At 43.2% G+C, this 12,794-nt stretch overlaps 1 protein-coding gene across 1 annotated transcript; it reads right to left on the bottom strand.

Moving 5' to 3' along the window:
- Positions 1–75: 75 nt before the first annotated feature.
- Positions 76–3,339, bottom strand: LOC139686631 (protein starmaker-like; the record flags this gene model as incomplete). Its single annotated transcript, XM_071583669.1, has 1 exon — positions 76–3,339. A coding segment is annotated over exon 1 (3,264 nt), but the record flags the coding sequence as incomplete, so codon positions are not given.
- Between the last annotated feature and the right edge of the window lie 9,455 nt (positions 3,340–12,794).

Below are 12,794 nucleotides of genomic sequence, written 5' to 3'. Positions count from 1 at the left end.
CAGCAGGGACATTTCTACGTCCTTGGCCACGGTCGCCTTCTCCTCGTCCACCCCCGGTCCCCGACCGTTCTTTACCACACCCTTGCCGCTTGTCTTCTTCCCCCGGACGTACACGTAGCCCAGGACGCCGAAGAACACGGCCGCTACCACACCCAGGGCAACCCACGTAATAAGTGTGTCGCTGACTTTGTCGTCTCCGCCGCTACCGTCGTCGCCCTTCTCCGAGGACGCCTCTCCCTGGACCGGGGTCTCCGGGTTTCCTCCCTCCGCGTTTGCCGGGAAGGGTGCTGCACCCAGATCCGCCACTACCTTCATCTTGCGAACAGAAATGCCGGCCTTGCCCTGATTCTCGACAGCGTTCTGGGTCTTCCGGCCTTCCGAGGTGTTCGGCGGGACCTTCTGGGTGGTGGTTGACCCAGGCTTGGCCTCCCCGAGGATACCTTTGTACACGTTACCGGAGATGTTGGCAATGAGGCCTGGGATCATTTTTAAGCCGAAGGGGTCCTCCTCGCTCTCCGTCTTCTTCCTCGGGGTCACCGTCTCGTCCTCGTCCCCGAAGTCCAGGTCGTCGTACTCGGAGCGGAGGTACCATTTGTCCTCGCTATCGGAGACGTCGTCCTCATCCTCCCCCTGTCCTGCCTCCGCAGAGATAACTTCCGTCGCCCCGGCGTCCTCCTCCTCCACCCCGTCCGTATGCGGAGCTTCTTCTTCCTTCTCAGATCCCTCTGAGTGCGGCCCGTGGACGTCCTTCCTGTCCTCCTCCGACTCCGGCCACTCGTCTTCGTCTTTCTCGCCTCCCTCTCCCGGTTGGACACCACTACTCATTCCTGACTCCTCACCCGCTTTTGGCCTGCTTTCGTCTTCCTCTTCCCCGCCGTCGGCGGAGTGTGGAACGTGGACCACCGCGACATCACCTTCCTCCTCGGTGGTGGTCGACTCGGGCTGGGCCTCCCCGTCGATACCTTCGTAAACGTTACTGGAGATGTTGGCGATAGCGCCTTCCCCTTCTTCCGCACCGTTCCCAACCTCGTCGACCCCGGAATATGGCACGCGATGGTCCGCCTCTTCCTCCTCCGACTCCGGCCACTCATCATCGTCATCAGCCTCACTTTCTCCCGGAGGATCGGTTACGCTGCCCTCTTCCGTATCAGCCTCCCCAGAGTGTAGGCCCTCGTCCTCCCCGCCCTCGCCGGAGACTGAACCGTGCACCACCGTTACCTCGTTCTCCTCCGTCGTGTCCTCCTCTCCTGAGTGTGGGCCTTCTTCTGCGCCCTTTTCATCAACCCCCAAGTGTGGCCCGTTATCATCCGTCTCTTCTGTCTCCGATTCTTCCCCCTCCTCGCCTCCTGTTTCCTCTGCTCCCGAGTGGAAGGGCGGGCTTTGGTGCTCCTGGTGCACCACGCGCACCACGGCGGGGACGGGTTCGGTCACCTCCTCCTCCGACTCTGAATCGTCTGTCTCGCCTTCTCCTCCCTCTTCTTCGATGCTTCCGCTGCCCTCGCCCTTAATCCCGACGTCCAGCTGCGATCCCTTAATCCCGCCTTCGCCGCTTCCGTGGTCATCGCCCTCACCTCCGCCGCTTCCTTCCGGCTCCTCTCCCTCTTCTTCACTTTCGGTCGTGATACTTCTCCCCTCTTCCACCCCTAACTCTTCACTTTCACGTTCATCTTCTTTTTCTTCATCATGCTCCCCAATCACCACCCCTCCATCATGTTTCCCAGAATGATCTTCATCACCTTTCCCCTCATGTCCCTCAGCATGTTCTCCATCGTGTTCCTCTCCATCCTCAACACTGTCTTTCCCCTTATCTTCATCGCCATCGCTTAAGTTTACGCCAATCCCTTCCGTTTTCTCTTCTTCCCCGCTTCCCTCTTCATCCTCATCATCCCACTCTTCGCTCTGGTCTTCCAGAGATCCTTCCTTCACGATTCCCTCATCTGGAGGTTCCCCAGACCCTTCTCCTCCTACGCCCATCCCTTCTACCTCCTCGGTCCCCAGTGCCTTGCCTTTCGCCAATGTATTTTGACAGTCCTCCTCACTCCATTCATCCTCTCCACCCTCCTCACCCACCTCTTTGCCCACGCCTTCCTTGCATCTCTTGCCACCCGCCACCATTCCCGTGTCCACAGCAGTTCCGTGGCCCGCCTCCCAACTGGCCTCCTCATCTTCCTCCCAGGATTCGTTCTCCTCCCCGCTCTTGTCCAGCCCCTTGTCGCCTACGTCCTCATCTTCGGCTTTCTCTCCATCATCTTCCTCCGCCTCAGCCGCTTCGTCTTTGTCCCCTTCCCAGTCCTCTCCAACCCCTTCCATTGTTCCACTGCCGGCTTCCTCCCCGCTCTCTTTGGTTTCTTCCGTGTCGTTATGGGCTTGTCCGCTCGAATTTGCAGGCACAATTGCCACCAATTCCGGATCCGAGTCTGCTTCCGTCTCCTGTTCCGTCTCGTGTTCCGGTTCCGAATACGTCCCCTCGCTGACACCAGAGTTCTCCTCGACGTCTTCATAAGAGCTCTCCTCCGTTTCGTGAGACGAGGCCTTTCCGTTGACTTCCGATTTGGACTTCCATTTCTCGGTCGATATTTCGTTCGCGATGGGGTCATCGTCGTCTCCCGCGTCATCTTCGGACTCCTCAGTTTTCACGTTTTCCTCTCCTTCCGCGGATCCTTCGGCCGCTCCCTTGAAGGAAGCGTTGTCTCCCGCCCCATCTTCGTCATGTTTCTCGGTAATGCTCTCCCAAGAGTGTCCCTCGCCTCCCTCTTCTCCGCTTTCATTGGACCAGTTGTAATTCAGCCAATCGTCATCGTCCTCCTCCTTCGCGGTCCCTCCTTCCGCACTTCCCGTCTCCACTGAGGCGTCGTCGTCACCTGCCGTCGCGGAGGCGGCGTCTTCCGTGTCAACTTTTCCCTCTGAGCCCTCAGACGCCTCCTCCTCCTCTCCCTCTTCGGTATTCCCCGCCGACGTCTCTTCCTCACTCCCCTCCGCGGGGTCCTTGGTGTTTGGTGAGTCCTCCGGGGCGACGCTAGTCGCCTCGTCCTCCCCCTCATCGGAACTGTTCCAATAGTCTTCGTCGTACTCTTCATCCGACAGATCCCTGGCCACCCGCCTCAAGGGTCTAGTCCCCATCTCCTCCGGCCGCCTCAACCCCCCGTCAACCTGTTGGCCCCCGACCTCGTTCGGGTGTGCAGGTGTCGTCGGCGGCCCGCCGGCGGCCTTCCTAATGGCGGCCCCTTGTATTTCCGAGGCGTAGAGAAGGAGCAGGAGCAGCCCGTAGGCCGCCGCCATCATATGAAGTCGGAGTCGGTTTGAAGGTGGCGCCGCCAGGTTCTCGGAGCGTAGTGCCATCTTGCCCGGCGAACGGGAACTTACACTGCGAAGAACAAAGGAAAACGTGAGAGGAAATCGGAGAATGGATAGATAGAGAGGATAGGACGTGCTGTCCCCATGGAATGAGGTGGACATTTCGGTAACTTCGAAGGAGAAGCCAACACAAAGTAAGGAGGAAGCATGTACAAATGCGTAAATCCCGTGACAACAATTACTATGGCCACGTACCAAGTGCAACGGAACATCTGAATTTCCAGGACCACCGCGAAAGACACCACTAACTTCACATTGGGGAGCAAAGGACTAGGAAGGATACATTAAGGTACTGATTGCTCTTCCTCATCTCATTTTCTTAAACAGGTACGGCATATTCATTTACCGACCAAACTGGCTTCATATATAGAGATTTTGAAACTTGAGAAGAGTTGAATCCCACGAATGTTATGAGTATTTTTCATTATGGTAAGCATCAATAAGTTCTCGTGGACTTCGTTCTAATGCAGTGTCTTGACAAGGCTTACAGAAACAACTCCCGCAATAATCTAAGTAAGATGCAACTCCGGTCCGATTGCTGGCGTAAATTAGTAATTTTAAAGTAGGAAGACGCTTACATTAATGCCTTTAGCCTTTTAATATTCGCGGTCAGAGGTCGCGAAACACTATCCCAAGTTAAAATACTAGAGCCAGACTTTTACATTTAAATTGGTGGGAAATTCATAAAATTCATCACGACTGCATCGCGCAAAGAATTGCGCTCTGAGAGAGAGCAACTGTCAATGGCAATAATTTGAACTGGAAGTATCTCTTTCATTCAAAGAGATTAATCCTTTTCTTTACAATGAAACATTTTAAGATGTAAGTAACCACCGAAAAGAGAATGTAGGAGAAAATTGAACATTGGTCCAAATCCGAGAAAAATTAAAAGAATAAATTGTTCAAAAGTATTTCACGAAACCTGGTCATTAATTTTATCTGCCATTTTCATAAATCTAAAGGCAATTTTATTCTTCGTTATTCTTACCTCAATTATTTATTCTATACACGCACTGTTAGAGTTTAGCTGAGAGCATGGGCAGAGACGCAGACCGTGTTGTGTTGCAATATAGCTATGCTGCTAGTAACAGTATCAGCTAACTTAAAGTGTCTTTATGTTCCACTTATTTTTATGGTAACTAAATTTTTGCTACTAAAATTATTGAATGATTTGCCGCATTAATGTTTTTAAAATCATAATGTAATTACAATTTTTCCGCGGTTAACCTAACTGATAGAATAAGACATGGTAATTGAACTAAAAATAATATGACGTGCGCTGTTTCAAATGTTTTTTTCTGTGTAGTCGTTGAAAGTTGCGATAATTCACTTCAAAACAAGCCAGGAATGATCTGAGCAGACGGACGGTGTGATTCAGCGCATTCAGGGGAGAAGCTAAGGAGGGGAAAAGCGGGTGTTGGGGGGAAGGAAATATTGACCTTGAAGAAAGTGGTCAGCGCCTCAGATTCCACGGTATTTATAACTGAGTACCTTTTGTAAGTGTGCAAGGAATTCCCTTGCTTCCACTTTTTCACTTCTCAATTGGCAGAACAGAGGCCAATTTCTCGGTGGATTGCGTATGACCTTATTTAAATAATATTAGAGGACCATTGATCACCGATTGATGACAGTCAAAATATCAACTTTCCTCCACAACTTCCAATTCATTCAGCCCTAACCTGGCCATGCGAATTACGATTTTATTCTTGTACCTACCGAATATTTTTTACATTCATTTCAGCCTTCAGTTAGCTTACCGCCTCCTCTATACAACTCAGGGAACGTTTTAGCCTGGTGATTTCACAAAATGGATCTTTCATCATGTATGAGTCCGGAGATAATGACACAAAATGTAACATCATCTCCAAACTAACCCGTTTCCGTGATATCAGATAGTGTCCACTCGTTTATTCTTAACAAACATTGATTCACACGCCATTCTTGAACTGTAGATACCTTTTTGTATATCCTTATGGTGAGAGTAAACGCCACTAAAATAGAGTGCTTGCTCTGCTCAGCAGACTTAGATAATTTAAACTTAACTCAGTTCATGATCCATTTTTGTGAATTGCTGCGGGAACTTTTATTCTTCATGTATTAATTAAAACTTAAAACTTTTAAAATTAAGTTTGAAGTTTATTTTAAATTAGTTTAAAAGAATGACTTCCTTTAACTAACAGTCGAAAGAAATTTATTATTTTACGAAAAAGAATTTTAAGCCGTTAGCTTACTAGTTTTGTTTCGATATTTTGAAACCATGCATTACTAAGTGTTTGGACTATTCTAATAATCAGCTTATTCACGCGTTGCTAATTTCAAGTTTCTTTTTGAAAAACTGAATTCCTTCATGGCAGCAATGCTTCCTAGTATCTAAACCATAAACACAGTAATCAACCTGAAGGTCGGCTTGGTAGGTGATGGAAGAGTTCACCCAGCACTAAGCTCGACGGCGTGTGAAATTCACACATTAGTGTAGGGGGGTCAATTCCTTTCCCTATGCCGGTTATGGTTTCCCAGGAAGATCTGGTACCCGAAAAATCACATAGCTTGGGTGGAGCTGTATGTACCCAGAGTGGCTTGCCCGGAAATCGAACCCAGGCCCACCGATCAGTAGTCCAACGCCCTACCCCCTGGACTACCGCGACCCACTCCTTGAATCTATTAAAAAAATTAACAATAGAATAAAATGCCTGTTTTATAAATAAAGTTGTCTAGCCATTACTACTGGAATGTGAAAAATAATAAAAATAGCTGTCACAGTACTCTAGTTTAGCAAATTATCCAGTTTTTCATGCATTGTTATATTATCCTAGTTATATTTAAATCATTGCAATAAAGCATATTTGCCTGCAACATTACCACGTCAAGTTAGAATTTAAAATGTATCTTATCAACGCGTTGAGTGAAATGTTAATGAAAATTTGAACGTTTTTCAATTAATTTTTACCATAATTTATTCAAAGTTAACATTTGAAATACGGATGGATAATAGTATATTATGTAGGATAGTACATACAATAGTATATATAGGAGGGTATACCATGATTCGACGACTGAAGCTCTAACTTCCGCTTATCAAGTGGCGAACGGTTTTATAGCAGTTCCTGTAGTATCATCTTGGAGGGAAACGCGTCGAATAAAAATTTACTGAAATTAAAACTGTGTAGGAAAGAGCTATGACCAAAATAGGATAAACAGTTTTATGAATATTCATTAAAGGAATAATTACAAATTATTATTCCTTTTCCGAGGAATGGATGTCTATGCTTTTTTTGGCATAGGGTCAAAAGAAGAGAATCCGAGAGAATTGCAATTTTTCCTATACCGATCCCAGAAAGAATCTCATCCCAGATCTCGGTCTTGTGATCCTGTGATCCAGAAATTAATTAATGAAAGATTGACTGAAGGTCAATCTTAGCACAGGTTTGCAAACTGTATTGTTATAACTCTTGGGGATAAAAATACAATATTTCCATTGGAATGCAAGAGAAATTTTGTTAAGAGGCCGAAAATACCAATCAGCCTTTCGCTAGTTTCGACAAAATTGCAATACTGCAGAATAGCTATAATAAATTTAAATAGCCCGTTATATTAGCATGATGAGAAATGGGTTATCTTAGGCGCGAAAAAACGGACGCATTAAAATTGTCAAATTTTCTCTGTAATCAATGAAGTTAAAAGCTAAGTATTATACGGTACTTCACAGTTGTATAGATTTGTTTTTTCATTCAAGGTATCCTTCCTATTCAAGATAGGTTTTTATTAACCATTCCAATCTGGACTATTTGAACTGTTAACAAGTGTCACCTTCGAGAATTTCCTTTTGTTTGTCCAAAATTTATTCCATTCTTCCTTCCTTCGTATCTTTAACCTCTCCTCATGCTGTCCAAAAAGCCTTCTCACTTCCTTCGTCTACACCGTTTATACAACATTCTCCCTTCAAACATGGCCTTTAACATCCCCACTACCTTTCAATATTTCCTCCGCCCATTTTCTTTGGATTTCTGATTTTTTCGTTCAGGGATGAAATGTTTAAAAATAGAAAACACAATAAAAGGACTCTTTACTGGGGATTTGCTTAACGTTTCAGCGATCATGTCACCTTCCTCCGACAGAGACTTCTCTCCGTATATATATATTAAACCGATTAAACCGTATATATATATATATATATTAAACCGTCGTCATCAGATATGCATATATATATATATATATATATATATATATATATATATATATATATATATGCATATCTGATGACGACGGTCGAGCCGTCGAAACGTCAAAACTACATATCTGAGTGTCCTTTCTTTGTGTTTCTATTTTTAAAAAAATCTACATCTGTGTTTTCTATATTTGTGCGTCGCCGAAGAGCGTTCCATTTCGAAGAAATTTATATATATGTATATATATATAATATATATATATATATATATATATATATATATATATATATATATATATATATATATATATATACACATATTCATTAATATTCACACACACACATATTCTATATATAATCAAAGTTAATACATATACTTGTGAAGAGAGCGTCTATTCTCGATTCAAATACCCAAAAGAGCAATTATAATTATGGTTCTTTGTGAAAAGCACAATCGGCAGAGTAATGGACATTATACCAGCAACCTGATTCGTCCGAGTTATTGGACAAATGTGAACATCAAATGGACATCCTATAATCATGCTCGGATCCTCATATTCCTTACCATCTTGTTACACGCATCCAAGTAAATGAAGAGAAAACGGGAAGATTTTAAGGAAAATTTACCTAACGCTGACAATAATCCCTGAGTGGAATTTAATTGTCCTAGTCCATTGCAAATATATTTGAGTGCTACTTCGAAGTATTTCGATAAATCATATGGATTTTTTCTTGATAAAGGAAAATGAGTAGTTTTCATACTGAATTATTTAGGCGGCAATGGTTTTGGCACTGTATGTCGTTACCAACTATAGAACGTGGAACTATAAAGCGTGGAAATTCGCCGAGTAATTTTTATTCATCGCATTGAAGGTGAAACATGCTCGCAAATAATTCCCGGTGCTATTTCTCATGTAAGAACTTAGCCTGTCGAGTTCTTAGTCCTCAACATTAGACTTCCTGGAACGCACGAAATGGCAATTCAAGCCTTTCAATTTTACACTTTTTTTCTCTACATTTGATTGTTCTCAAGTTCACCCTTCCCGTCTTATCATGCATCACCCTTTCAGCCCATTTCTGACAATTTTTTCCTACACTCATATTTGGAATTTTTTTTTCCTTTGAATCCCCGTACGTGCTAACTTAACTTCCCATGTTAGTGTTGCATGTATTCCAGACGACCGTCATAATGCAACATCAAGCATCTACACCATTCCTTTTGTTTATGTATACAATTTTTTCTGCCGGACGCTCCTGGTGACACACATAGCCTTCGTATCTCCATGAGCCTTCGCTTCTTGTCAGGCTCACCTGCGGTCCAACATAGAAGTTTAAAAGACATCCATCCATCCCTGCGACTGACCTCCCAAGAGCTTTGGATCAGAAGCCCGACTAGTTCATCCGTATGACCAACCTGACCGGATTCGACATTGATTTAGTTTCTCAATGAGATAAGTTCTTTTCACATCTTGTGGAGGCACTGTGATGCTGCCTTCCTCATTTCAACCCATCCATTCGATGAAGTTCTTCGGAAAGAATTCGCATATGCGTATATCTGGGCGTTTTCCATCTATCTAACTGGTCGTCGCATCGAAAAGCCTCTCCACCACTTCCTGCCCATTAATTTTTTCTCCTCTTTCTTGTCTCAATCCTCTCCTTTCGCTTCGATTCCATTCTTTAACATACCTGCCCTCCTATTTTCGACCTCCCTCTTTGTCTTCTTCCCTGTGCTCTCATCTGTAACATCTCCATTAACATGACGCCCTCTGGTCTTCTCTTTACGGCGCTGTATTATTTCTATCACGACTCCTCAATTCTATCTCGCATAGTTTCTTCACCTAGTCTTCTTCTATTTCCCATTCCTAAATCGATCACCATGAGTCTTGCCAAACATGTTCCTCATAAATCTCATCTCCGCAACTTGTACCGATCAATACTTCTTCTTTTTCGTTGTATAAGTCACCTGATAATGCGTTCAAATAAAAACGACGGATCTTCTTTTTCACAAAGTAACTATTTTCTAATTATAATTAACGATTTTACGCATTACCGAGAGAAATGACAAAATCTCATCGCCGTTTACTCAAATACGTATATCCTTGGCAAAATAACGTCGTTTCCTTTCGCCTCTTCCTGGATATCCAGGACCTCGTTGGGGGCCAAGTGAATCAAGTTCTAATAGAGAAGAACGGGCGCAAAAGCGAGTTGTCAGAGGGCAAAGAACTTAACTTAGAGTGGCGAAGAGTGGTCACAATCATGGGTAGATAATCTTGATATCGCTAAACTTTATGATGATCACACAGTTTCATAATCTTTCTTCTTTGGACCTCCGGAGCAGGATAAGCATTAAAATTATAAAAAAACTTCTCGAATATTCGCAACGCTTGGGAAAAATCTTGAATCAAAAAATTACCTTCGAATTACAGATATCGGCAGTTTAAGTAGGAAACAATTACGATTATTATTTCAGTCTCGTGTTCCTGCAACACCTTGCTGCCCACTACGCAGCACAGTGGTTCAGAATGCCGAAATATCAAGCAAATCATTATGGCTTTGCAATTATTCCAATTAGGAGTTATCGTGTTCTGTATTCGCATCCCGGCGACGAGGTCAATTGGAGAATATCAAAAGAGCATGTCAGAAAGGACCTCATGGCGAGGAGTTACAAGGACTTGACGTTGATTCACTGGGAAAGATGATGGGTGGGAGGAGACTCACGTTGCTCCCAATAGGCGGGCCAAAATTGGCTCTAAGGCCCAAGGGCTAAAGGCTATATACCTTTTATTTTAGGGCCCTACAGGGCTCTAAAATGAACGATTCCTGAATAATTGAGGCGATTTGGAAAAAAATTATGATATTCAAGAAATAAGAATTGAATGCGTGCATATTATGCATAATTATACGTATGTACTTATGTATTGTTTATGATACATATATATATATATATATATATATATATATATATATATATATATATATATATATATATGTGTGTGTGTGTGTGTGTGTGTGTGTGTGTGTGTGTGTAATATGTGTGTGTTGGGGGGTCGCGGTAGTCCAGGGGTAGAACGTTGGACTGCTGACCGGAGCCCGGGTTCGATTCCCTGGGAAGCCTCTTGGGGCACCCTTAGCTCCACCCAAGCTACGTATATGTGATTTTTCGGGTACCATATTTTTCTGGGATACCATACACAGGAATATGAACCGGCTCCCCTACCATAATGTGCGAATTTCACACGCTATTGGACTCAGTACTAGGTGAACTCTACCATCATCTACTAAACGGACCTTTTTGTTGATTACTATGTTAATGGTTTAAAAATATATAAATACATATATATACATATATAATCTATGTTTTATTATGTGTTTCTATGTTTTAAAAATCTAATCTGTGTTTATATATATATATATATATATATATATATATATATATATATATATATATATATATATATATATATAAACACACTCACACACACGCACGTATGTTCATGCTCGCATTATTTATTCTCCATTGTTTGAAACATTGTATTGATTTATATTTTCTGCTTGAATTGCTCATAAGAATACATATTTGTGAGGTTGAATTCTTACGTAGTATATACGAATAATAAAAATAGCACTCGCACTCTTTGGCGTCTGACCTTATTTCGTTCAAATCCTCCTTCCTCTCGGTCTTGAAAATTCTAAAGATATTGATCTCCCTGGAAATGACGAGCTCAAGAGGCACATGCAGCGTTGCAGATGCGATCTAAGTTCACACTGACCTTTTACTGGAACTTTCAATGTCACCTTACGGAAATATTTCGGATAAATTTCATTAGACTTAAGGGGGAACACGTCATCGCGCATGTATCATGATGTGAGAAAGAAATTCGAAGCAACGTATTAAAAACACCGTTTGAAATTGGGCTCCAGTCTAAAATTTCAAGGTATATAGTATAGCCTACCGTTTATACCGACCATAAATGTTCACTAAAAATAATATCATTTTACCCTCCTGCTTTAAATATCAGAAGGACGTATTTTGGGAAAATTTTAAAAAACTCACGCTTACTCAACCACGATGCCGATTGAGGGTCGTCAGTGGGGGTGACAGACCCATGCATGGAACTTAGGGATTGGTGTTCGGTTACAAAATGTGTCGAAGGGTCACACTCCGTAACAAGGCCGCTCCATTTCCTCATTTCCCACAGGAGACCACCTTAACCTAATGCGATGTGATACGATGGGGAGGGGCAACTGACTCCAAATGGTTTCTTTTTTCGACCGCCGGCCTTCCACTGTTAGCGAATAACATTCCCTTCGGAAGGAGTATGTCATCTTTAATTGCCTGCTTGAAAACTTTATCACATTGGTGTAACATCGAATTTTATTTTTTCATTTAAATACAAGACGAATTCTTATTAATTTTCACTCCGTGTAATGGGTGAACTGCGAAAGAGGAGGGGATGGATCTCGGGAACTGCTTCCATAAATGTAGAGTAAGGAAGAAAAAAAGATAGTACACCGATGGTTTTGGATTTTACGGGAGGCATACACACTCCTTAAAGCAAGCGAAGCAATTGGTGAATTAATTGCTGTGCCTGAATACTAAGATTTTTGAACTTATATTTCTATTAATGCACGATAATTAATTTTCCATAAAACTGATATTATTGCATGTTAATTTTAAGGAAATAGATGATTCTCCCCGTTACGTCAACTATTTAATTGCCAGATATTCTCCCTACTCAGCCAAACGAACTTATACTGCTCACATTTCTGTCCTCAACAGAAGACATAATCGAAATGAATAAGTTTTAAAATTAATGGTGGCATGAGCATGCATTGAGCATGTATATGAGCAGTCGTACATGTTTTTATGCCTATGCAAATATGAAGGTCTTATTTATGCAAAAGTAGGAACTTACAGCTTAAAGCCCAGTGCCTTTACACCCCGTGCCACAGGTCCTTGCAGAGTATTGTGTAGATGCATATGGCATTCAAAGGTCTTTGTTGGACTCATATCAATACCTCAGATTCAGTCCTCGAAAAATTGCTCTAAGATGCAGGTATTTTTCATCCTTTCTCCGCCAACATCTACACGAAAAAAACCACGTGAGGGGCTGTGGCGGGGGGTATAGGGGCCCCAGCAATTCATGCACAAATATGAGTCCGTTCAAACATATTCTTACACTTAAGCGTTCGATTTTTGATACAATATAAATTCATTCGGGTTCGATTCCCGGGCGAGGCACTCAGGGCACCTGCAGCTCCACCCAAGCTAAAG

Source organism: Hetaerina americana, unplaced genomic scaffold, assembly GCF_022747635.1.
Source record: "Hetaerina americana unplaced genomic scaffold, ioHetAmer1.1.p SCAF_1434, whole genome shotgun sequence".
Classification (NCBI taxonomy): domain Eukaryota; kingdom Metazoa; phylum Arthropoda; class Insecta; order Odonata; family Calopterygidae; genus Hetaerina; species Hetaerina americana.
The sequence above is the reverse complement of the archived record's forward strand: the minus strand, read 5'-3'. Positions and strand labels throughout refer to the sequence as shown.